The following is a 25505-nucleotide window of genomic DNA, read 5'->3' as shown; positions in this document are numbered from 1 at the left end:
TAAGTGAGGTCTCCCATGGCGCAAAGCTGGTTCTGTCGTTATGTTGATGAAACGTTACTTCCCCCCCCTTGTAGCCATTTATGCTGTGCTCACCTTATACGCCCGGACCACCAAGAACTGAGAGAGAAAACGATCGGGTGAATTGCTCCCTTCTGCAAAGGGGGGAGGGGGGAGCTCTTGCAGACGGAATCACTGATGGGATCAGAGAGCTCCAAAGGACTCCAGAGAGCGGGGGTAAGCAACCATTTCCTGGCACGAGAATGTGTATTGCTGTCGTTTTTCACCAGACTGGACCGAGGTGTTTGGAGATTTCTGTATTTTCACAATCCTGGGTCTGCATGCAACCACCACCCCCATCCCCACCCCGGGTCCTAGCTTATTTCCCTCCCTCTCCTCCCCAATACTCCCAGTTTCCAGTCCACCAATGACACTTCTCAAGAGAGGATTGGAATCTGATTCTCTAGAAGCAAGCACATGCTCTGGGCAGGGGTGGGCTGTTTCCCAGAGGTCAGGTAGGGGTGGCATTCTGGTGCCATGCTTTTTCTCCCTCATGCTTGGCAACACAAGGAAATGCACTAGCTGGATGGAAAACTTGAAGGAGGGCCACGGAGGGAAGGCCAAATTGGCCTCGTTTACCCCATCGCTCTGCAAGGTTGCAGTAGGGAGGGAGACTGTGGCAAGGACGGGACACAGCAGAGACTAGGGCCTTGAGAAAAATCAGAAGGTTTATTAAAACAGCTCAGACATATTGGCTTTTTGAAGAGGTCAGTCTCCCACCCCCCCAAACACTAACCTTTTTCATTTTCTTTAAAGGTTAAAGGCTTAAGGGTTGTTTTATAGAAAAAGCAATATAATCATTAGAGTATATGCCGAAGGACTCACCCTCATTTATACATTTCATGCCGTCAAGTTAAAACTCTTTGCTTTGTGTCACTGCTAGTGATTATGCTGGCCAAACAGTGCAGAGAACATGGGCTTTTCATGGCCGAGATGTTGGAAATGCCAAATAACAAAGGAATGACTTGCTTAGGACAGATGGAAACCATGACAGAAACAATGGGCTTTGAAGAGAACCATTTGCATGGAACTTACAGAAAACCAAGTCAAAACATGTCCCACATACCCTCCAAAAGCAGCAAGAACCCCTTGGGTGCTCCAGCCGTCCCTGGAACTTGCACTCCGTCAAAGTCTAACACCTGAGAACTCACTGCATGCTAGGCAGCAGAGTGTCCCCTCTCCCCTGGGATGCCCTGCCATGTGACATCATCACAGACAATCGCTGTGGCACCTGCCTTCTGGCCTGCCAACGGCGGGGGGGGGGGGGCTGTCAGCTGACAGCCCATCTGAGCTTTGGAAATGAACATGGGAATAAAACTGGGAAAGGGCTCGGGGTCGGGGAGCATTGGCAAGAGCAGGAGGAGGGAGAGCTCATCAAGGGAAAGAGACTGCTGCCCCAAGCGGGAATATCGTTCTGTCTCCAAGGAGGGAGGTGGGCATGCTTTTCTGCCGTAGACCTGCAGCAGGAGGCCCAGAGAGGGAACAGTGGTGGGTCACCACTTTTTAAATGTGACGGTCACTTCACCTCCCAGATAGCCTTCTCTTCGTTGGCACAGGCCGGGGTCCCTCCCCCGCTACTGCTGTAAAGCTCATCCCGTGATTTGGCTGGGCCTCACCCCAGGATCACACCCACAACTCTGTAACTGCTCCTGACCCCCTGAAATGTGCAAACCAACAGGCAAGCTGGTGGAGAAGTCCCCATTAGTCCTCTCAAATGAAACAGTCATCTCAAAAAAGGCCACCTGAGGTCCAGCACTTGCTGCGGAGGGGCGATGGTGTGGGGACGTCCACAGTCAACCAACACCAGCCCGGCCCACCGACTGCGAATGTGGTTCTGTTCTACCCCCGGAGGATGAAACAGTCTTCCCAGCCACATTTTTGAGTGAGCCTAATACTATTTGCAATTAGCTTTGCTTTAGTTTGCAGGGATTGAGGTTGGTTTGGTATTACGTGTGTGTGTGCGCGCGCGTGTGTGTGGGGGGGGGGCAGGGGACGGAGGGCAGTCGGTGTTAGCTTTTAGGTTCAGCAGTGTTCACATTTACACAAAATCCCCTTGTGTAGGATTTCTAGATCTCCCGGCTGTGAGGCAGCCTTGTTCGGCTCCTGTTACTGATTTCTCCCTCAAGAAAGACACAGCCAGGGAATAAAATCGGTAGGAGAGATTCTTACTCTCTGGAACTTAAAGTCTTTCACCAGAGGTGTCTTCCAGTGTAACTTGGCGGAGCCGTTGGGATCTGGAAACAAGGATAACACACTGAGAACTTTGTGCTTTGCAAAGTCCACATCAGAAACCAACTGGACAACAATGTGCCAAAGATAAGTTATCTTGCTTTTTTCTAAGGGGCTGAATAATTCCCAAGGAAAGCGGCAACCCGATGTGTGTGACACGGCTCTGTGCTAGGGAAAGCTGGGTCCCCCTTTCTGTAATCATGCATCCCGAATGAATGTCTCCTCACTGAGAAACCCGCTTGGTTTTTCTCTAAGTCCACCATGTTTTTATACCCACTGGCCCCCGAGAGAGTAGGAGGGCTTAAGAGTGACTGATGGGGGTTGGTTCTAACATTATTTATTATAACACACAGGCAGAATGCTTTCGAGTCAGGCTTTTTCTTGGCACCCAACAATAAAACAGCCCAAGGGATGGCAGGGGGTTTTCAGAAAGCAAATCTGTGAGTCTGTTTGTCTTTGAGCCTGTTCCAAACCAGTGCAAACCAATGCCTCGCATACCATTCAAAAGGCCAGGAAAACCCAAATTCCCTCCAGAGATCAAAGACCCTCCCTGACTTACATTTAAAAAGGAAAAGAAAAGGAAAAAAAAAGCTCAGGTTGAGTTATGGAATTGGCACATGATAGAGGAATGGAAGTCCAATTTACACATGTAAACTGGCTTTATGCATTGTTTCTGAAGAAGCATGTAGCTATGTTTGGAAATTAAATGTGGGAATGACAGTGTGTCTTTGGATTGCTGGAGAAACAAAATGATGTAATTGCACAGAGGCAAAATGTAAACAAAATGACAATTCTGCTGAAGGTCTGTTTGGCATCAGATAATAAAACCTGTTTTTGTGCTCGCAGGGGGAGAAATGATAATTGCTCTGGTTTCTTAAGACATCTTTTAAGGAGTGGAGGTAGGGGAACCCGGTATCCAGCTGGGGCACAAAGATGGGGTGGGGGGGGACTGACAGGGAGTACGCTAGGTTGGATGTCAGCAAAATCTGCCAGGGGGTTTCACAACTCTGGGCTTTTCCTAAAAGTCACTTCCCAGGGAGCAGAGGTGGGCATCTTGTGCAATAATGAAAGGCCGACTCACGGGGTACAAGAGCCCTAAGAAACAGGGACTCTCTCGAAGGAACCCACAGATGGTTCACTAAGTATAGGTGCATCTTCCGTGTATGGAGAACGGGGGTAGAGATGGGGAGAGAAACGGAAGCACTGCATGCATTCTAGCTGCAAGGGGTGTCCACGTGGGCCAGTGGGTGCGGGCCCGTACGCAGCCTCCACAGAGCAGGATGTGCCCGTCGAAGCTGCCCCCAACACGGATCGCTCTTGGGCCTCCGGCCAAAACATCACCTCTTGATACTTACAGTCCCTCCATTGAGCACAACGGCCATCTCAGTGGGCTGATACACGTTGCTTCTAAACGGAGCGCTCGGTCTGTTTCCCAAGCTGCCGTTGCGAAATCCCGCTGTTCGGAGGGCTGAGGGAGGTAGGAAGCAGCGACACAACACCAAAACAAAAAACAACCCACGATTTTGTTTTCTTCTCCTGCAGCAACACCACGCTCCCAGCACACATCCACCAACGCCCCCCCCAACCCCTTGCCACCCCTCTCCATTGTCATAAGCCAGATTCAAAACAAAAGTCACAAAGGGGCTTTGTTCTCTGGCTCTCTTGGAGCATGACCCATCTCAGTGGGGTTGGGAAGTTTGTAGACTCCAGGGAGCAGGCTGCTGGGGTGGGGGGCAGGGTGGAGCCTCTACCCCACCCCCTCCAGCCCCTGCAGGCCCTGGAGGACATCCCTCAGAGGTCTCCTCTCTCACCACACAGTGTCATTCATGTGAAGTTCAACATCACACCGTTCAACACCGGTCACTGTTTCTGGATACATAGAGGGAGACAACCCTAAGAGCGTGGACATCAAATACATGACAGAGGCTGTCTTCGTGGGAAAGTGACAGGGAAGGGAACACAGGGACTCTAACGCCCTGGGACAGGGCATTTCTAGACAGGAAAAAAGGGACAGCTGTAGCAAAGATGGCAAAATACGTCAGCACTTCTTAACCTGAGAGAGGTGGGTAAACGGCATTCCTATTTGCTGTGTACTTTTAGAGAACTGAATTTCCTTTTTTGTAGAGAAAACCCAAACTACACAAGAAGACATGGAGGAAACAAACACGTATTGCTAAGTCAAAGAAGCCAGTCCGTAAAAGCTATATACTGTGTGATTCCAACCGTGACATTCTGAAAAGGCAAAAGTACGGAGAATGTCGAAAGGCTAATGATTGGGCCGGGGGGTGGAGGGCTGGTGAAGGAACAGGTAGAGCACAGGGCATTTTTAGGGCAGTGAAATTACACTTTATGATACTGTACACGCAAAAGAGTGAGCTCTAAAATGTAAATTGTGGACTTGAGTTAACAATAATGGATCAATATTGATTCCTCAACAGTAACAAATGCACCACTAATGCAAGCTGTTAATAATAGGGGCATGTGGGAACTCCCTGTAATTCCTGCTCAGTTTTTCTGTAAAACTAAAATTGCTCTAAAAACATAGTCTATTAAAAACCAATGCAGAATGTAGGAGCGCTATGAAAACAGAAGTCCATCTCCGTTGTAACACGGACTACATTATTTTCATTCTCGTTGAAGGCACTAATCGTGCTTTGCCAAGAAAAGCCTCACTTAAAGTCTCCAAAGAGGGGGACTTGGGTGGCTCAGTCGGTTCAGCCTCCAACTCCTGATTTCGGCTCAGGTCACAATCTCAGGGTCACAGGATTGAGCCCCCTCTGGAGCCCCGCATAGCATCAGGCTCTGCGCTCAGCAGGGAGTCTGCTGTATACCATAATAGGTACTTTCATTATTTCCACTTTACACAGGGCACAGAGAGGTTAAGTTACAAGCCCAAGGTCACACAGTTGGAAGGAGGCAGAACCAGCATCCAAAACCGAGGCAGAGAATCTGTGTTCTTAACCATCCCACAATGCTGGCTTCAAATACTGATTTCAACCATCGCACTTACTTAGAAGCAACCTGAATTTAAGCGACATTAGAGAGGGAGCTCAGCCCAAGCTGGGCCTAAGAAACTGAGGCACGGTGGGGAGCGAATGTCTCTGGCCACAGGTAAACCTCTCTGGCTCTAGCCGCTCCATCCAAGCCTTCAAGCAGCTAGTTATGCATGAGCAAAGCAAGGAGATACCTCTCGCAGGAAGTAGAGAAGGGGTAGCCAAGGAGGGGCACCAGGGGGCAGAGGAGGTAGTTCATGGGTTCTTACTACTCTCAGTCCCTAGAGAGGGAGTGCCAAATAGCACTCTTTCCTTATAATGCACAGACCCAGCCAGCTGTGTTGGGAGAATCTGACCCAACACACTCTCCTCAAAGAAACAAAGGCTCGACTCTACCAGCCATCTGTGGGCGCCTTGGCCCCACGTGTTGCTATGACCACCTTCTACTCTGGCCTGAGGTCAGCATGTGACTTCAGTCTGGCCAATTAGGTCCAATCAGAGCCAGCTCTGGGATTTTTGCTCAAGCTTGCTGGGAAACGATCCTCTTTTCCACTGGGACTGTCTAAGCCTAGGGTTGTGGGCTTCCCTGATACTAACAGGGCCAAGAGATGGAGAAAGATCAAATCTAGTCATCACCCGAGCCTCCTTGATCTTATGATTCCTGTAGCCTGATCCCCAGTACATTTGTTCCTTCTTGTGTTTTGTTTTGGTTTAAGCCAGTTCAAATCAGATTTTTTTATTACTTGCCACTGCAAGTGTCCCACCTAACATCGCACTCTGACCTGGGTCAGCTGTGAAAGGCAAGCAGGGCTCATAAGAGCTTCCCTACAGGAATCTATAGGTTGAATGCCAGCCTACTCCTATCCAGACCCTGCCAGTGAGGCTCCATGGGCCCTCCCTCAAAGCTGACTCAGGGCCACGCACCAGAAAGTGAAGAGTCCAAGTTTAAATAGCCCTTGGTGCGGGCACCTGGGTGACTCAGTGGGTTAAAGCCTCTGCCTTCGGCTCAGGTCATGATCTCAGGGTCCTGGGATCGAGCCCTGCATCAGGCTCTCTGCTCAGCAGGGAGCCTACTTCCCTTCCTCTCTCTCTGCCTGCCTCTCTGCCTACTTGTGATCTCTGTCAAATAAATGAATAAAAATCTTAAAAAAAAAAAGATAGCCCTTGGTCCTAAGGAGATCTGAGAGCCCAAATCCCCTAAAAGAAAGAACACTTTCTTCTTTATTGCTCCTTTGAAAGGTGAACATTTAATATGCCTCATTAACGCTTTCCAAGATGTGATCGGAGGTGCTACATCCTTCGGTGCATTTTCAACTTTCATCACATACCTCATGCCTTGCTGATACTTACTAACAAGCAGCAGGCTGATAAAGTGCTCTACAGACCTGGGATCTCATTCGGGGGAAGGAAACCTGGAGGCAGAGGACACTGGGGCTTGACTGAGCCACAGGCCACCTGGGGAATGCCCTTCCCATCTCTTGAAAACGTCAAGATTGACTCTCAAGGGAAGAGAGCCCAAAAGGCTGGCTGGCGAAAGTGCAAAAGAAAGACAGCCAACTGTAACTCCTGGGCAAGGCCCCCAAGTGGGGCCTGGTTCCCGAAAATACAAGCTGGCTGAGGTCAGCACCAAAGATAACAACAGTTGTTCTCACAGTGGCAAGGGAACACGCCCAGAGGTTCCCCAGCCAGCAAAGCAAGGGTTTCTAGAACAAGGGCAATCCTAGCCAGCACTCCAGGTCAGCTCATGTGAGCTTTCTGACGGAATTGGCTTTGCCTGGGGCCCACCCTGCCTGGTCCCGTGTGAATTTTGGTGGACACACATTTGGGATGATCCAAAACAGGGCTATTAAAACAAAGTCTGATAACATCCAAGGTGAGTGAAGAAGTGGGGTTCTCATACAGTTACTGGGGTGGGGGGCAGAAAATTCGTTTAACTTTTAGAGGGCCATCTGGCAGTATACATCAAGATTTAAAGGTACAGACTCTTTAATGCATGTCTAGAAGGTGGTGGTTTTTTGTTTTGTTTTGTTTTGGTCTTGCAAGAAGTTAATTGATCAAGGGCACAAAGATCGATATTCACAGCAACATTACTTATATGGAAAGCCAGAAACAAGTGGAATATCCACCAGCTGAGGATCAGAAAAGTAACTTACTGTGCCCAAGGAAAGCTCCGCATCATGGAAAGGATACTAGAGCTCTGCAGTCACTGACCTGGAAAGGCCTCCATCCATGATACAATATTGACTTAAGCAAACACACCACAGAACACCACTTAGATCAGTAGTTCCATCTTCAAATCCTTTGGAAAGCTTAAGAAACCTAAACCCAAACAGACAGAACGAGGGGGCGGGCACTGGTAATATTTTTTAGCTGCCCAAGTGTACAGCTAGGTTAAGAACCTGTCTACGGGACTGGGGTATGTGTGTGTGTGTGTGTGTGCACGTGTGTGTAAAAGAGGGAGGAAGAGAGGGAGGGAAGGAGAGAGACTATGCTATGTGCTCACTGAGAGATGTCTGGCAAGATGGGAGCAAACAGCAGTAGCTGCTTTTGGATAATGGGAGTTTGAGCAATTTTTGTTATTTTTGCTTCCTGAAACTTCTAGATGATTATTCTAGTTTTTGTTACCAAAATGGAACGATAAAACTGGTTTTATTTTGGAAAAGAAAGAGGGGACAGAAAGACGACTTCCTTGGCTTTGGAATGTGTCAGAATGTGAAACAGATGGGGGTGGGGAGCACCTCTAGGACGCCCCCTCACCCAGTGTGCCAGCCCTGGTGCGGCTGGTTCTCACCTGGGTCCCAGATACCTTTGATCTCTGGATCTTATGTGGATAGGAAGGACTGGCTGCATTTTCACAAGGAAAATAAATGCAGGGTAGTTGAAAACCAACCCCCCCCCCACCCTGCTCTTAGAGTGTGAGCTTAAACACGTTGCCCGACAACCCTGGAACTCAGTTTCCCGCTCTGTAAAACGGGACTGATAAACCCTGCTTCCCCAAGCCACAAAGTCATCCTGGTAAACCAGCCAGTGAGCTCAGGATCCCTAAAGTGCTTTGAGGAGAGATGAGTAATTCTGTGGTAGACGAATCAAGCACTGGGGCTCCGGAACCCGCCTACATGGGCTCAGACCCCGGCCCTCCCTGCCTCTTAGGCAAGATGCATGGCCCTTCTGTGTCTCGGTTTTCTGTCTGCAAAATGGACTTCAATGGGTTATTGTAGGGATTAAATGAGATTAGCCACTAAAATGCCCAGAATGGTACCTGGTCCACAGTAAACACCTACTAAAGGTTAGCCGTCCTTACTCTTGAAGACCCTAATACTTGGGTCATTCTAGCATTCCCGTTTCACTGCAAGTAAACTAGACCTTCAGGTTCAATACCACTGATTCTTAGCCTTCTGGGGGCCACAGACGGCTTTAAGAACCTGACAAAGTGATAAACAAAAATCCCCCAATGAATGTACAAAGGTGCACATTCATTCCAGAAGCTGCCACTACCTCTCAGGTCCAAGGGGAGTCCATGGGTCTCATAAAAAGGATCCTGTTCCGGGGGCAGCCGGGAAGGGGTGGCTCCACCAGACCCCGGGAACCAGCCGGGCTCCTGACCTCTGCTCAGGACACCTTCTCTGGAGGGCCTTCAGGGCTCCCAGTGATGATCCCCATCCTGACCCCACCTTGTCCTGGCACCACGAGCCAACAGTCATTCCTGCTAAATCCTTTGACAAACATGGGCTTGCTGGCCTGGGGCTTCCTATTAAGACTAAAACAGCTCCGTTAAAGACCACACCAGGGTTTCTAGCCCTATCCGCAGGTGGAGCCATTGGTGTTCCCTCCTGTGGGTCTGGTCCAGAGCAGAGGAAAGTGGGCAGGTGGGGAGGGCTCTGGGTGACCTTCGAGGATCTGATGGCTGAACGTGCTTACCCCTGCCTGCAGGGGACAGGGAGGATGCACTCACCAGTCACCCCACAAGCTTGACTCTCAGTCATGACCTACCGGGGAACACTGCCCAGCTGCCTGGGTGAGCAGCACGGCAAAGGGGACCTTGGCCATCTGGAATGAGCCACCTCCCAGCTGTATGTCTTTGGCAAGGTACAGAACCTCTCAGAGTCTCCATTTATTCATCTGTAAGATGGGGATAATAATAGGACGGCCTCACTGGGTGCAGCAAGGGAGGTCAAGGACTTAGAATAGCACCTGGCACACAGTTAATGCTCAGTAAGCAATGACGGTACTAAGTAATCAGCACCACTACGGCTACGACTGCTGCTGTTAATGTAGCCATTATTATTATCATTATAGCCCCTGATCAATCCTCAGGCAACTGAGAAAAGGCAATTTTATTGAATCTCAAGTGCTGGGAACCTACCCGACTCACTTGAAGGAACGACTCAACAGATACTTCAGAGGTATTCACCGCGGGGGCTCCGAGTGCCTGCACCACATTCTCCAGGCTCAGCTCTGAACCTCACTGCAGGGGTGATGTATGGGTCTGGGGACCCAGAGAGCCTCCACCTCTTGTTCCCCCAAACCTCTCAGAAGCCAGCAGTACTTGTCTGGCCAGAGTAAATGGGGGAAGTGGCAATGAGATTGGGAGACAGAGGACATACGTGACGAGGGGCAACGGAGGACTTGATGGCGAATGCTGCAGGCTCCTGATTTGGAAGGTTAAGTCTGAGGCTCGTTCTACATGCACACCTGTCAGGACCGAGCCCCAGCTGCCCACATCAGTAACCGGCTCATTGATGTACTTGTCTGGTTGCTTCTGTCTTCCTGGTCTGGTTATCCCTCCCCTCTCCTTTGCAGGGAACACCTCCTGGGGAGGGGAGCTGCACCCAAGTCTCAGGCTCTGCTTTCAGGGGAACCCAGCCAAAACACACATCCAGGAGGCCAGGTCCTGGGGGAGACCCTCAGGATGCTACTTCTCACAACAGCTCTAGAGGTACATTCTCTCATTAGTCTATCTTACAGATGGGAAAAACTGATGCTCAGGAAGGTAAAGCAATTTGCTCAAAGCCACACATCTAGGAAGTACAGAGGGCAGGACTTAAATCCGGGCATCTGACTCCAGGGACCCATTCATACACTCCTGAATGCTGGAGGTGGGGAGGAGACACAAGTAATTGCCCCCAGTATCCCCTGCACCCATCTAGCTCCTGGACTACAAGCTCAAACACTTGTTTGAGCACAGGGAATTAATGTTAATATGTTCTAGCCCCTGAGTTCTAGCAATAGGGAGTGGTGGGGAGTGTGGTAAACACAAAATGAATCCCCATCTAAAGGAACAGCCACTTGGGGTGCTTTCATAATTTAGTTATTATAAATAACAATTTACAGTATTTGTTTACAATAGCTAAATTATGAAACCCCTGCAGTAATCATAGGGTTGTATATATCCCTTTGAATTAGTGTTCATTTTCTTTGGGTAAATAGCCAGGAGTGCAATCCAATTACTGGATCATAGGGTAGCTCTATTTTTAATTTTTTAAAAAAGATCTTATTTATTTGAGAGGCAGCAGGGAGAGGGGCAGAGGGAGAGGGAGAAGCAGACTCTCTGCTGAGCAAGGAGCCCCACTTGGGACTCAATCCTAGGACTCTGACATCAGAGCCTGAGCTGAAGGCAGACACTCAACCAACTGAGCCACCAGGCACTTCTATTTTTAAATTTTTTGAGGAACCTCCACACGGTCATCTGCAGTGGCAGCTCAAATGTCCATCAACAGATGAATGGATAAAGATGCGGTTTATATCTACATATCTATATCTATATAGTGGAATATTATTCAGCCATGAAAAAGAACAATGAACAGTCAGAGAAAGACAAATACCGTTTCAGTCATATATGGAATTTAAGAAACAAAACAAATAAAGAAACAAAGGCGGGGGGAGGGCGGGAGACCAACCAAAAAAGAGATTCTTAACTATAGAGAAGAGATGGTTACCGGAGAGGGGGTTGGAGGTTGGGGGGTTGGGTGAAACAGGTAAAGGGGATCAAGAGTCCAACTGCCCTGATGAGTGATGAGCAATGTATGGAGCTGCTGAATCACTACATTGTACCCCGGAAACTAAGACAACACTGTGTGTTAACTACCCTGGAATTAAAATGAAAACAAAGGAGCAGCCCCGACTCTTGAGAGGGGGAACCTTCCAGCACACACTGGTTCAGATCAGCTCCAGACAATCTTTGCCAGGTGGGAATGCCAAGCCAGCATTGCCAGAGCTGACTTTTCAGAAGAGGTGAGAAACGCAGATTTTGATATTAAATTCTTTGGCAGCGGACAGGGGAAAAAAATGCTAAATAAGAACCCATCCCTGGGCCAGTTAAAGTACCGAGCCCAATATCTGTGGCTCCCATCTGCCAGGACTGGCCCGGGGACCACCCATCCCCACTAGGGAGGAAGGAGGGAGTCCTTTTGGGGGAAACAGGCCCAGAGCCTCACCCCGCAGCACGGCGACCCCTTTACCTGCGTTGTGTTCATCCATCGAGAAGGCCTTGTTCTCCATGTAGGTGCGTGGCAGCTGCACGTCCTCCTCGAACGCCGTCTCCCGCATCCGCGGCTGCGAGGTGTCGAAGTAGTTGGGCGTGTTCTCCTGCGGGGCTGGCAGGATGGCGCAGTGGATCTCCGGGATGGCGTGGAAGATGACGAAGACCCAGCCGCTGGCCACCAGGGTGATGGCCAGGGTGGGGTCGCCCCAGGCGTCTCCCTGCCGCAGCTCGGCGTTGCCAAACAGGTACATGGTCATCCAGGCCACCCAGATGAGCACGGACAGGAAGGCTGTGACCAGGATGCATGCCCCGTTCTGCTTCCACTTCTTGAACTTGCCGCACAGCGTGAAGAGCGCCAGCCCCAGGGCGGCCACGAGCAGCACCATGTCGTAGATGAGGGCCATTACGAAGTCCATGGGCTCGTAGGCACAGGCCGGCTTGGCGTCGCGCAGCACGGTCAGCACCAGCCACTCGATGGCGATGATGGCCTGCACCAGCATCAGACACAGCGCCACGCCCACCAGCTGCCAGCCCGAGGGGCTCTTGCCATGGCGCACCAGCCTCCGCACACGCCACGCCTGGCTCAGCAGGCAGGAGAAACAGAGCGCGAAGAGGACGCCCCAGAGGAACCGGCGGACGGAGCAGATGGTCTCGTCCTCCCGGATGATGAAGGCGAAGGTCAGCCCGAAGAGGCCCAGGGTCCCCAGAAGGAAGAGGAAGTGGAGGCCCACGGGGTCCTTCTTCTCCTTGTCCTTGATAAATGGCAGCCGCACCAACAGGATGAGCATCAGGAGCAGCGTGATCAGGGCGCCTGCCCCAGCCACAGCCTCCACCACGATGCCCCAGATGGTGTCCAGGTCGCACAGGGACACGTACTGAGGGAGGAGATCCAGTCCACAGCCCCGGGAAGTGCTGGCGTTCTCAGAAGCCCCGGAGGCAATCACGAAGAGCAAGAGGAAGGCGAGCACCTGGTGGGTTTTCATCTTTCTCTCTAACACCGGAAAGTTTCCAGAACATTACAGATGGGGGAGATGTTTGGAGGGAGAAAAAGACCAGTTCACTGTAAGATTCCCACTTTCCTGACTTCTTTAAGACCCACCTCATTTCCAACCTGCTGGCCCATGAGGCAACTTTGACAGGTCAGAAAAAGGTACCCCTTTCTCCAGACAGCACAACCCCTGGTTGGGGGTGGGGAAGGTACAGGACCCTGATTTAAGCTCCCATCTGCAGCCTTGATCTGGCACAGTGAACAATCATGAATCATCATCGCTAGCGGCTGGAGAAGAGGGTGAGAGAGAGATTCACTCTCTCTGTATACTCTTTTGTATTCTTTGATTTTTATATTCTGTGCTACGTCTGACCTCTTCAAAAATAAGGGAACGAAAACAAAACTTTGAAGAGACAGCCATGAGACCAGCGCTGTGCTGAGAATGGTATGCACTGCCTCTTTTCAGTCTCTCAATGGTAACGGCTTAATATTTACCCATGACTCACTCTAAGCCAGGCACTGGGCACATCCAGTCCCTTACACTGGTGACAAAACAGGGTCTCCAGGAGGTTAGGACACTTGCCCAAGGTCATACCACCCAGCTCCTACAAGCATGCCCTCATTTCAAACAGTGTATCCAGAATGAACTACCGTCCTGGTTTCCACTTTTACCTCACCCCTCCTACTTCCCCCAAAGATCTCCAAAGAACCCATCCTCACTGCACCCCTATCTGTACCTCCCAGGGTGCCTGCAGGATCCCCCTCGGCACTCTTTTGGGTCCCCCTGAAAGCTGAACTCCACACAGCAGCCATGGCAAATGGCCTTAACCCAATTCCCATCTTGTCTCTCCTGCTTCCTCTGCTTAAACGCTCCCAACCCATGGCTTGGAAGATGCTCCTCACCCTCACCTAATGTTGCCCTTTCAGACCTTGGCCAAGGTCACAGTGCCATTCCTCTTCACCAGGGCCTCTTGTTCTAGTTCCTTCTTTGCTCCAATAGTCTCTTTCTTTATTTTTTCCCCCTTGTCTTTTCACTTTGTTTCTCCCTTTTCTTTCTTCTTGCTCTTTTCCCTGTCTTTCTCCACTGCAAGGTACAGGAGGACAGGGACACTGTTCATCGAGTAGACCAGGGCTTCTCAACCTTGGTATCACTGACATTTCGGGTCTGACTGCTCTTGGCTGTTCGGGCTGTCCTCGGTACTGTAGGATATTCAGCAGTAGCCATGGCCTCTATCCACTTAGATGCCCGTAGCACACCTACTCCCCCAACCCAAAAATCTTTTGACATTGCCAAATGTCCCCTGTGGGGGTGGGCATGCAAAATCGCCAGGATGACCCCACTGGTGTGGACTCAAGCATTCGCACCCAGTGCTGGCACAAAGGTGATGCTTGGTGGATGTTGAATGAATGAGAGGCTCCTTCACCGGGACTCTTTCCTCGGCCCCACCTGCCACCAGCTCTTGTTTCTGAACGCAGTGTGGCCTTTAGAGAGCTCCGGCCTACACTGCGTTGCTCTGAGCCGGTCTCCAGGCAGCTCAGGATGGACCCACACTGCCTTCGCTGCCCCATGTGTGAGGTCGTAACCAGCTGGATCCAGGCAGCTCCCGCTCCTCCCTGGGGCTTCCTTAAGTAAATGCAGTATCGACCACCTCTCTCTCCTCCTCTCTGCTCCTTTCAGGGATTCCATGAGCAGTTCTGATCCTGCCTTGGCTGTGAAGCTATTGATTGGGATAAATTATTGATGCTGCCAAATGAGAAGGGGTCTGGTGCTACAGGGATCATCACCTTTGCCTCTTGATGAGAGAAGGCAGGTTCAGGGCAGAAGACATCTGGCAGGAGATGCTTCTAAAATATGCATCCCAGCATTGCACGCAAGCAGATTCGGGGTGAGGGTGCACCCCAGATATGGCAGTCAGACTCATGGTCCAGCCACTATTCATCCAGCCAATAAACTTGCCTTTTTTTTTTTTTTTAGATTAAGCCAGTTTGAGCTGGGTTTGTGTTGCTCGCCAACAAGGAAGTTCTATGACTCCTTCTACATCATGTGGCCCCCTTCTTCCAGGAAGTCCTCCCTACCCAATGTCTCGGCATGTAGATGCCACCAGTGGCAGCCAGGAGCTTTAGTGGAATCCATTTGTCTCTCGTGGATCATTATCATTGTTAAGGATGCCCAGGAGGTGTCTAGGATGATCAGGAGGGCTCCTCACAGCCCCACGGGATGAAGTGGAGCCTGGCTCATCTAGGATTTCTGGGGAGATTCAGAACTGCCCTCCAGAGTGACAACGACAATAACCAACTCATAGCGCTCACACACTGCAGGCACACATTCACGCACGGCACACATACGAATGCCTTATAATCTGCACAGTGACACTACGAGCCCGGTACTGCTACTATCTCCGTTTTATAGGAAGTAAAACATGGAGGTCAGCTGGCTTGTTGGAGGTCACGCAGCTAGAAAGTGGTGGAGTGAGGCGGCAAACAATTGTACTATGGTTACTTGGGCTCTTACTACAGACCAGGGCTCTAGAAATGTCACCTGGTGCCTGAGCCCTTGCTGGCCAGTCTCTCCTGCCCCCCCCCTTATACTTTACACCAGTCCTGATTTTGTCTTTGTAGCATGTGCCACAATTTTCAAATATTTTATTACCTTTGGGTCCACTCCCTGCTCTCCCGTGTCCAGGGCTGTGTCTGTCTTGTTCTGCCCTGACCTGCTAGCAGCTGCCGAACCAACGGATTGGTAAGAGTAGTCTCAACCCTCATGTTACTCCTGAAACACGGGTGTTCTCACTGCTCTCTTACAGAGGAAAGAACTGACGGCCTGAAAGGCTCAAGTCCGAGTCTGACCCTCAGATGGCCAACAGCAGCAATGTCACCAGGGAGCTCGCTGGAAATGCAGACTCGGGGGGGGGGCCCTAACACCCTCCGTTTCAACAAGCCCGCCAGGCAAGCTCCAAATGCACTCAGACCCCCGGGCACACACAGAAGTGTGAGAAGCTCGGACCTGTGCAGCCGGGGAAGCCAGGAGCCATGGCCCCAGTACGTTCTGCCTCGTCAACTCTGCCAGGGACCAAGCAGGTGGCTCCCACTTGTCAGGTAAGCCCCAGCCTCCGCAGCAGCCCCTTGGTGCTTCCTCCCACCAACAGAGGAGTTCTTCAGGAATCCCGAAGGGAACAATGCCAGATTAGAGGTTTCAAGTCAGCCGCAGGCAAGGCTGATCGGCACGGGATAAATATATGGCAACAAACCCAGGAGATGTAGGCGTGCGGCTCCTCAAAAGGAGGAACGAGCAAATGTGAACGAACGCACAAGCCTCGGCTCACATACTAATTACCTTCGCTGCTAGGCAGGCTCCCAGAAATGTGACTCATTCAGAGGCTCTTAAATATACTATCTCTGTCTCTGTCTCCCTCTCTCTCTCTGTCCACAACCCCCCACCCGCAGAGGGGCCAGAAGCCTCCGGCAGGTGGTGAAGCAGCACGCTCCATTTCTCCACGAGCTGGGGCCTGCAGAGGCTGGAAAGAATGCAGGCAAGATTCCTTGTGAGAGGACACTGCTGCCTGCCTGAAGGCCACAGGCCAGGCTAGCCCTCCCAGCCCAGTTCCTTACCGAGCAGGGTGAAATTCCGAGAGAGATCTTCCGGTTTCAAGTTCTGCCCCTGCCACCTGCTAGTACTCTGTGACCCTGGACAAACTGATTTAACCTTTCTTGCCTCAGGTTCCTCCTCTGCAAACTAGGGGTGTGTTCACAGTACCCATCCTGTGGGATCGTTGTGCTTAAAATAATGAGGTTTTAGGACAGTAGTTGACACAGGGTAAGCACTTACATAAACTGTCTGTTAAATAAATAGAAATGATTGGCAACTATTCCTTCATCAGAGGTTATGAACTTTGCTGACTGCTTTTCCAGGAGGAGCAGTTGCCATGGAGATGGGGTAGGAAGGGGGCTCACCCAGGTGTTGGTCCGTTATTGGTTTTCAGCCTCCCCCATCACTCTAGGCAAAGAGGATCCCTGAGGTGGTGTGAATGGGAGATGCCTTTGGTGGGAGTCTGCCCTGGGAACCTCTAAACTCACCTGATCTCCAAACCAGGAGCTCTAAGCGGAGGCCTCACTGTGAAAGTGGTTTTCCCATGGGAAACTCAGGCCAACCTAGGAGCCCTCACACCGGGTGTCCCTGTCAAGAAGTCAGGGTGAGGCCCCCAGAGATCAGACACTGTCCATTCTCTTGGGAACTAGTGTCCCCATCTACCCACTACCCACATGATATGGGGAGAGGGATGCTAGAACATGGAAGGGAAAGAAAAAAATGAGCAGGCGGGGAGGGGGCCTTCCTACATCTGGGCATAGTCAGTAGTTTGGTACAGATGAATGCCTGGCACAGAATTTACACTTTCATCAGTCTCCTCTGGAGTGAAGGACTTCAGTGGGAGTGAAGCCAGACCTAACTATGTGACATGGGGCATTACTTAACCTCTCTGACCCTCAGTCTCTTCCTCTATAAAAGACAAAGATAGCGCCACCTTCACAAAGCCAGTGAGAAAAGTACAGGAAAAATACTCCTCAAGGTGCTTGTCCCACGTGGAATACAGGATCCCTGCTTATTAAAAAGACAATCATGATTCCATCGTCCGTCCTCTTGGGAAAATGAGAGGTGGGACCGCTTTGCCAGAGGCTTACTGGAATTCGCAGGCCAAGCAGGGACTAGAACTCTTTTCCCCCAACTCCTGACCGAAGGCCTTTCCACTGCACCTCTGGTTTGAGGCCTCACCCCATGTCTGGCAGAAGGCCAGGATGAGGTTGTGGAGCCAGTCTCCCCACACACCCCAGCATCACACTCTGTCCCAGCCCACTCCCCTTAGAGCCAATGGTGCATTTCCTGCTCTGCAAGATTAAACTGTTACAAGGTTTCCTGACATTAAGCTCTTTCCCAGACCCACAATCTCACCCTCTAATATCTTTTCCAAGTTACACTATCTCATAATCTTCATTTCCTAATGCTGCACAGACCACCAGCCTATTTGGGGGCCCTTGAATTTAATAACCCTCCTGGGTTAGTAAACAGGGTTGCCAGAACACAAGCTTCATGATCCATGAATATGCAAAGCAGCTCCAATCCTGTAAATAAAAGCAATCATTTAAATGCAAATTGCATCCTTGGCTGTCCGTTCTGGGGTGGATGGTTCCTCTTGGGCTGTAATTCCGAGAAGAAAATGTGACTAACTCAGAACCCCTAGGAAGTGCTACGTGAAGGGCTTATGGGGCCAAGGGCCCTGGGTGGGGGCCACTTAAGGCGGACAAGAACTGCCTCAAAGTGGAGAGTGAATTTTAAAACCTGAGCCGCTCCTCGAGTGGGCTCATAGGACAGAGTAGGGTTTAAGCGGTCCCCGCAGGCCAGACGGAGTCCCTCAGAGGCTCCCGGAGCCTCGCCATCCCAGAGGCAGAATGAAAGGGGAGCTGCTTTCCATCTGTGAGTTGAGGTCAGGGGAGCTTTTAAAAATCAGATCCCTTGGCTTCCCACTCAAACTCTCTAAGGGTTCGCTGGCCCAAGGAGAATAAAACCCGTACTCCTTTCCAAGGCCCAAAAGATGGTGGTCTGGCTGGTCCCTATCATCCCCTCTTCCACCCACCCCCTCCACATCTGCCTCCGAGCTCCAGTCACAATGGCCTTTGTTCAGGTCTAAACTCATTCCCACCTCCAAGCTTTTGCATCTGCAGTGCCCTCTGTCTGCACAGCAGTCCCCCAAGGGACCCAAGTGGCCCACCCAGAGGTGGACCCTCCATCTTGCCAGGCTCCACAAAAATGTCACGCCTGAGAACGGTCTTTCCTACATACACAAACCCTCATTGTTTTGATATCCTCCTGTTTTACTTTCCTGGCAGCCCTTACCCCAATTAGAAGTTCCATCGACTTACTATTTATTTACTTATTTAGCTATTTATTTGTTCACCCACCTGGCTAGTGCCCTGAGAGCAGAGGCTTGTCCATTCTCTATTCTGTAGTGTCCCAGCCCCAGTTCTGAAGCTGGTCCATTTACTGAAAGAACAAATAAACCAATAAGGGTTTGAAGCTTCTCTTTCTAACAAGACTGCTTGTCTTGCTGCCTGCCCCAAATGGCGACTCCTCCTCTCCCCTTCCATTTTTCTCCTTCTCAACTCAGCTGACCCCTTTTCAGACTTAGAGCAGGGAACAGATAGAAAACCCTTCACTCCACAGCCTAGATACAAAACTGGCCTCGCGGAGGGCTCCCAACCAACAGATGATGATTTGCATTCTATTTACATGCCATTTGCATGCAGCTTCACTCCAGGACGGAATCCACCGAGAGCCCCCACCCCACCGAGGAAACTTCGTAATCAAGGTTCCTTGGCTGAAGTTCCCCGGCTTTTGTGCCAGATCCTTCTCTCACTTTCCCCTCACTTCTCTTGTCTTTTCGAGGACCCCCAGTTCCTCTTGGGCTCCGCTCAAGTGCCCCCCATCCTGGCGCAGTTGGGCAGCCAATGTGGCGCGTGGGCCGGGGCCCCAGACAGGGACGCCGCTGCCCGCCACACTCCAGGGGCCTTTGTCCGCGCTCCAAGGAGCCGCCCCCTTAGCGAATGGGGGACGAGTCGGGGGGCGGGGGGAGGCTGGTTGGGCCTGGGTGTGACAGAGCGAGAGCCAGGGGACGAACTCGCGAGCTGCGCTGGGGCCGTCCTCTGTGGCAAGGTCGGCGCCCGACTCCCCGGATGGCTAGCTAGCTCCCCGGGGCCCAGGCCGGTGCGGGCGGTACGGATCCCGAGATGTGCGGAGCTGGGAGCCCGTGTCCCCCAAGGGCAGCGAACGCACAGGACTAGTCCTCAGCCCCAGCCCGGTCGGAATAGGAACGCCAGCCCCCCGCCATTGTATGCAGCCGTCCCCCCGTCTGTCCCTCAGCCCCAGGTCTCAGCTCTGCCTCTTTTCCGCCCCCGCAGTGTCCCCCCGCGCCTTGTCCTGTAGTGCGCAGGCACCGCCGGTTGCAAGCCTGGCCCCCAGCCCCTGCGGCAGGTGCGGCAGGTCACCCCCAAAGCCCAGTCCCTATAACCGCAGCTCGGTCTGCCCTGTGGTCAGCCCCCACGGGCTGAGCACGCGGCCCCCGGACCTGCCCGCGGCTTCCCTGCCACGACGAGTCACTCGGGTACGGCTGGATTCCCTCACACTACTCCCAGTTGTTCTTTACCTGCGGTCGCCCCCAGACCCTCCTCAGAGACTTGGATCTCCACCGGGTCCGGGAATAGGGCACCCTCTCCTCTGTCACCTCCGGCATAAAGGTCTGCAGCCCTCCCCTCCCCCCCCCCCCGCCCTGCCCTCGGCGGGACTGGGGTTCCCCCCTCCCCGACCCCCCATCTTCCTCAGCAGACTAACCCGCCGGGGGGCCTTAGAAGGGCACAAGAAGCACACTCCCCAATTCTCCCGAGTCCGCGGCGGGAAAAGTTTCTGGGGTCGTAGCAGCGCCCTCCACCCCATCCGCGCGGCTCGCACTCACCGACTCCCGCGGCCTCGCAGCGCCGACGCTCCTGCTGGTTCTCGGCCTCAAGTCACATCGCTGCAGCGCGGCCGCGGCCCCCGCCCCGCGCGCGCGCCCGGCCGCCCGCCAGCCCGCCGGTCCTGTCTCACTGCATCGCCTTCGCGAACCGCTGCCGCGCGAGGCGCCCCCTGGCCCGGCCCGCGCGGCTGCAGACCCGACGGCCCCGCCCCACTAGCCGACCCCGCCCCCTCCGCCCCCGCCCCCCGGGGCATCCAGCTCCGCCCCCGGCCCTTGCCCAGCAGGCGGTTCCTAGCTGAGCCCGGGACGGAGAGAGCCCTTGCCTCTCTCCACTCCACCAGCGCAAGCCCCTAGCTCCTTGGTGGGAGCGCTGAGACCGCCCCCTTCCAGGGTCCCAAATTTGGAGACACTCCCTCCACATCCACAGTCCACCCATAAGCACTCCACACGCACCGGACGTATTCCCAAGTTGATTCATTTGCAGGAACACACATACAGAGGGATACTCCCACCAGTGTCCTAGCACGGGATTTTTTTCCGCCCAGGACACTCTCCAACGTGGGTTCACAAACAGTAACTTACCCTCAACCAACCAGCCCCAGGTCCTGGACCTAGAGAGGACCCCGCCGCGCGTGCCGAAGTATACAACTAGGCACACGCGCACGGCTTGGTGTCCTCTAGCGAGTGTCCGCCTGGGCACACTCCATTCCCCCCACCCCGCCCCAACTTTTCCCTTTGCGCACACTGCTCAGCGCTTGAGTCCTTGACTACCCCAAACATACACGTTCACAAGGTGCACCCCTCCCGTAGGTCCTTACGCAGGATCTCCACCACCAATGCTGCACGCATCACCCACGTACACACACGTCCACCGCTCTCCCCGGCGACATACACCCAGCGGTCCAGGGGGCCACAGGCTCCGTAGAGGCTCGGGGCACAGTAGGGGTGCACGCCCACGGGACGGCCGCGGCACCGGCTTGAAGGAGGGGTCCTAGACACCTCGCTCCTCAGCACTGAGTCTGGTTTCTGGTCCACCTGGCTGTGTGAGATCAGCATTGCCCAGAAGGGGCCTGGGGGGCTACAGTCCAGCACACCCATGGGGTTGGTTCCCTCGGTGACTTTCAGACTTTCAAGTTTCCTCCAAACCCAGAACTTCGAGGACCCACCACTCTGGTTTCTCAGAGTGAGTCCACCTTCCTCCCGCCCATCTCGGTCCTACAAGACATGACAGGGAGGTGACCCCAGCTCCCTACCTCCCTGCGATGGGGTGGGGATAAGGAGGCAGGAAGGTGGGCTGCAGAACACGAATGATATTCCCTTCTGGGGGGTAGTTGTATACCCTGATCTTTGAAGACCACAGACCTTTCAGATTATTTTCTTCATTTCCCTCGAGCCTCCGGCCTCACAGTTCCCGCCCACACAAGCCGATATTCTCCTGGTCAGGCCTCGAACACACCTCCCCAAACACCTTTTATTATTTTTAAGGAAAAATGGAAGGGAAAGGCAGAACAATTTCCCTGTTTTATTTGCCGACGTATCCTCAACGCCTAGAACAATGTCTGGCATACAGTAGGCGATCATTAAGTATTTACGGGAAGACCCCCACCCCCGCCCCCGCCTCCACCTCCGCCCTCAGGGGTCCGGCAGGTCTGCGTAATTGGAAAATGGATAGGCATTGCCACCTGGTGGTACCTAGTGGAACTGACGCCGAGATCCTTTCCTGGGAAAACGTGGGCAAGTTCACCTAAGACTCAATTTCTTGCAAAATGCAAAATGGAGATAACTTTAGTAGTACATGCCTTTGGGGGTTGTTGGGAAGATTAAACACATAATAAGTGTACAGTGATTTATGTAGAGTCTGGCATGTGGAGATATATATAGATAGATCTATAGATCTATCTATCTATATATATCTCCCTTTCAGGCTTATTTTGTAGAGGGATCCTCAATGGGCTGATTAGTTTAGCTTTGGGTGATGTTACTTTGGGAAGCAAAGAGGGAAAGTATAGGCGGCTATTGAGTGGCAGGTGCATACCACCCACCTCCCCTGCCTTGTGCAAAGAGTCATGGAGAATCACCCCCCACCACCACCATCATCAATCATCATTATAAGGTATGTAGTGCTACTGTGTGCTAGATGCTGTTCTAAGAGCTTTATAGTCTTCAAAATATTTAATCCTCCCAGTAATCCTCTAGACCAGATATTATTATTCACCCCATGTTACGGATGGGGACACTGAGGCACAGAGGAGCTAATTAATGGTTCACGGTCATACCATTGACAGAGCTGGAATTCCACCCTGGCTGTTTCTTTCATTCAGTGGCTAAACTGGTATAATTTGCTGCAAGGTCAGATATCTTCTGACATCACAGATTAGGCTCATGTCCTTGGAGTTTCTCTCTAGCCCTGGAGACGATAGCTCTAGGCTGTGTAGCTGCGGAGCTGTGTCAGGCTCTCAAATGTTCCGTCCTCTTTGGGTAAATGAAAACCAGAGGCTTCCCTGGCTCTGTTCCTCACCTGAAAAATGACAAGAGCACTGCCCCCGGATTTCCACTAACAAATGTCGCTGTGTGTAATTAGGTGTTTGTGTGGCTCTTTGTTTAGTGTCTGTCTTTCCAGCTAGACTGTAACTCAGTGCTTTCCCAGTGAGAACTTTCTACAATGATGGAAGTGTTCTTCTTTTTTTTTTCTTTAAGGTTTCTTTATTTATGTATTATAGATAGAGCACATGCAGGGAGGTGAGGTGGGGGGAGGGGCAGAGGGAGAGGGAGAGGTAAAGAATCTCCAACCAACTCCCTCTACCACTTGTGGGGCTCCCTGAGATCATGACCTGAGCTGCAAAAGAGTCAGATGCTTAACTGACTGAGCCACCCAGGCGCCCCAGTGATGGAAGTGTTCTGCATCTGTGCTGTCGGTTACGGTAGCCCCTAGCCACGTGAGGCTATTGAGCACTTTATTTTTTTATTTTTTTAAGATTTTATATTTTATATTTTTAAGATTTTATGGTTTTTTTAGATTTAAGATTTTTATAATTTTTAAGATTTCATATTTTATATATTAAGATTTTTGAGATTATTTGTCAAAGAAAGAGAGAGGGAGCACAAGCAAGGCAAGTGGCAGGCAGAGGGAGAAGCCAGTAAGCAAGGAGCCCGATGCAGGACTCAATCCCAGGACCCTTCAGATCATGACCTGAGCCAAAGGCAGATGCTTAACTGACTGAGCCACCCAGACATCCCTATTGAGCACTTTCTATGTCATTAGGATGACTGTGGAACTGAAATGTCAGTTTTTAATTAAATTAAATTTTAAGATTTATTTATTTTAGAGGAAGAGAGCACAAGCAGGAGGGCCAGAGGGAGAGGAAGAGAGACTCTCAGACAGACTCTGCATTGAGTGTGGAACCCAACGCTGGGCTCCATCTCATAAACCTGAGATCACGACAGCTAAAGCCAAGAGTCTGACACTTAACTGACTGTGCCACCCAGTCACCCTGAAATTAAGTTAAATTTTAAATTAAATTAATTAAAGTTTCTAATTAAATTTAAATAGCCTCACGTGGCTAGTGGCTACTGTAAGGACAGTGTAGCTCTAAGCTCAATGGTAAGAGGAGTCATGTCTGTTGTTCACCCTTGTCTTCCTTGCCCAGATCAGGGCATGGCTCATCAGATACTTGTTGACTAAAGGAATACGTAAATTCCAGCCTTGTTTTTCCCTTTAGAGTATGTCTTTTCTGCATCCAAGCCTGTCAGAATCCTCTCTTCTCTGCAAAGTAGATCAACTCCCAGATGAATGTGGGGTTCAGTGCTCTGGAATCGCCAAAGTCCATTTCCACAGATTGTGTTGCTTTAACTGCAGAACCTTCTGAGGTAGGTGTCTGTGCCTTGCTATGACAAAACTAGAGCTTGGAAAGGTTGAGTGGCTTCTCCAAATTGTCACAGCTAGTAAATGGCTGAGGCAGGATGCAAACCTGCCCTTCCCACTCCCATGCCCTTCTGGAAACATCAACCTAACTCGAAGTGGGAATGAATTTGAATAGTGGGTGTTCAAGCGCTTGGTAAGATGATATTTCAGTACTTCTCTAATTGCCTCAAGCAGGCAACTGCCTGGATATTGAACCTTGATGGTTCATTAACATTTTCCTTGGGTGTCTACTAAATGCCAGGGTCTGTGCCTCATTCTTTGTGGTTCATAGACACGAGGTGGGTCCTGCTCTCAGCAGAGTGTGAGAGGTAGTTAGCACAGGGTGTGTGGGAGAGCCTGGGAGTCCTGGGAGTCCTTGCTGGGCAAGGCTGAGAGGAGGCTGAGGTTCCCCAGAGACTCTAATAGTTGACTTTCTCTCTGGGGTGGGAATGGGAGATACTTCAGTTCACTGACATCTCCAGATACATCTCTGGAGGGAGTTGCTAGGAGTAAACAAATGTGGATACACCCATTGCTATCACTCCATTATTTTGTGCCTGTGATGGACATCACTAATTGATTGCCATGCTGCTTTTAATGCCTTTGATCTATAACTCATGCCACTCATTTTAGAAGATTCAGTCACTCTTGCAAAGGGCACATGGGTTTTTTCTAGATTCCCCAACAGGGTACATCATAGATGTTCACAAATCACAGTCAGCTACAATCACCGTGGAGATAGCCACCTGTTTTTCCTTCCCTGCATTGGCTCCCACAAGTCCTTCATTTTCTGTGGTCCATAAAACTGCCTGGAGTAGTCTCATGGTGATCTCTGGTGTCCCCTGTGAGGCCACCATGGGGATAATTTCCCAATGCCCCCAAAACTGTCAGTTAGGAAAAATTCAAGTGACGGGACCAAAACAAAAAGCCCCCAAGATAGAGATTTTTATCATCATACAAAAGTAAGTTAGGACATAGGTGATCTCACCATTGGTTCATGTTCAACGATGTTAACAAGGGCCCAGACTCTTTCCAGTCTTCTACTCTGGCATCCTCAACTTGGTTGGCACCTCATGGTCACAAAATGGTTGCCATAGCACCAAGCATCAAGTCTTCACTGGTCTCCTAATGTAGAAAAGAAGATGTTCAGGGAAGAGAGCTCTCCTCCTGATCTTCATGTTAACCAGGAGGGAAATGATTCCTAGAACTACCTCCTCTCCCTCTCTCTTCCCAGCTGTAGACTTCCCCTTACATTCTGTTGGTGAGAACCAGGTTACCTAGCCTTCCTAGTGCAAGAGAGTCTGGGAAGCAAGCTCTTGGCACAGGGAGACTCAGTAAAGAAGGATGGTGAGGGGAA

At 51.3% G+C, this 25505-nt stretch overlaps 1 protein-coding gene across 2 annotated transcripts; it reads right to left on the bottom strand.

The window, feature by feature from the left end:
• Positions 1-704: 704 nt before the first annotated feature.
• GPRC5B (G protein-coupled receptor class C group 5 member B) lies at positions 705-20390 on the bottom strand. 2 transcript variants are annotated; one of them, XM_045992780.1, is made up of 5 exons: positions 20248-20385; positions 18701-18782; positions 11738-12751; positions 3642-3754; positions 705-2291 (listed from the first exon to the last, which is right to left on the bottom strand). In XM_045992780.1, exons 3-5 carry the CDS (start codon positions 12741-12743, stop codon positions 2247-2249), a joined length of 1164 nt encoding a protein of 387 aa, XP_045848736.1. In that variant the 5' UTR covers positions 12744-12751; positions 18701-18782; positions 20248-20385; the 3' UTR covers positions 705-2246. The 2 variants fall into 2 exon arrangements, with proteins under 2 accessions (XP_045848736.1, XP_045848735.1); XM_045992779.1 differs by lacking the exon at positions 18701-18782 and having other exon boundaries at positions 20248-20390.
• Between the last annotated feature and the right edge of the window lie 5115 nt (positions 20391-25505).

The sequence above is a fragment of the Meles meles genome, chromosome 21 (genome assembly GCF_922984935.1).
Source record: "Meles meles chromosome 21, mMelMel3.1 paternal haplotype, whole genome shotgun sequence".
NCBI classification, from domain to species: domain Eukaryota; kingdom Metazoa; phylum Chordata; class Mammalia; order Carnivora; family Mustelidae; genus Meles; species Meles meles.
This window is presented reverse-complemented; position numbering and strand designations above follow the sequence as displayed.

Bases quoted from the DNA above. Each gene is read 5' to 3' on its own strand.
- GPRC5B (XM_045992779.1), bottom strand. From the start codon at position 12,743: ATGAAAACCCACCAGGTGCTCGCCTTCCTCTTGCTCTTCGTGATTGCC. The intron at 3,755-11,737 runs GTAAAGGGGTCG...TACCTCCCTCAG, and splicing joins GATGGATGAACACAACGCAG to CCCTCCGAACAGCGGGATTT. The intron at 2,292-3,641 runs GTAAGTATCAAG...CCTTGTTTCCAG, and splicing joins TTGTGCTCAATGGAGGGACT to ATCCCAACGGCTCCGCCAAG.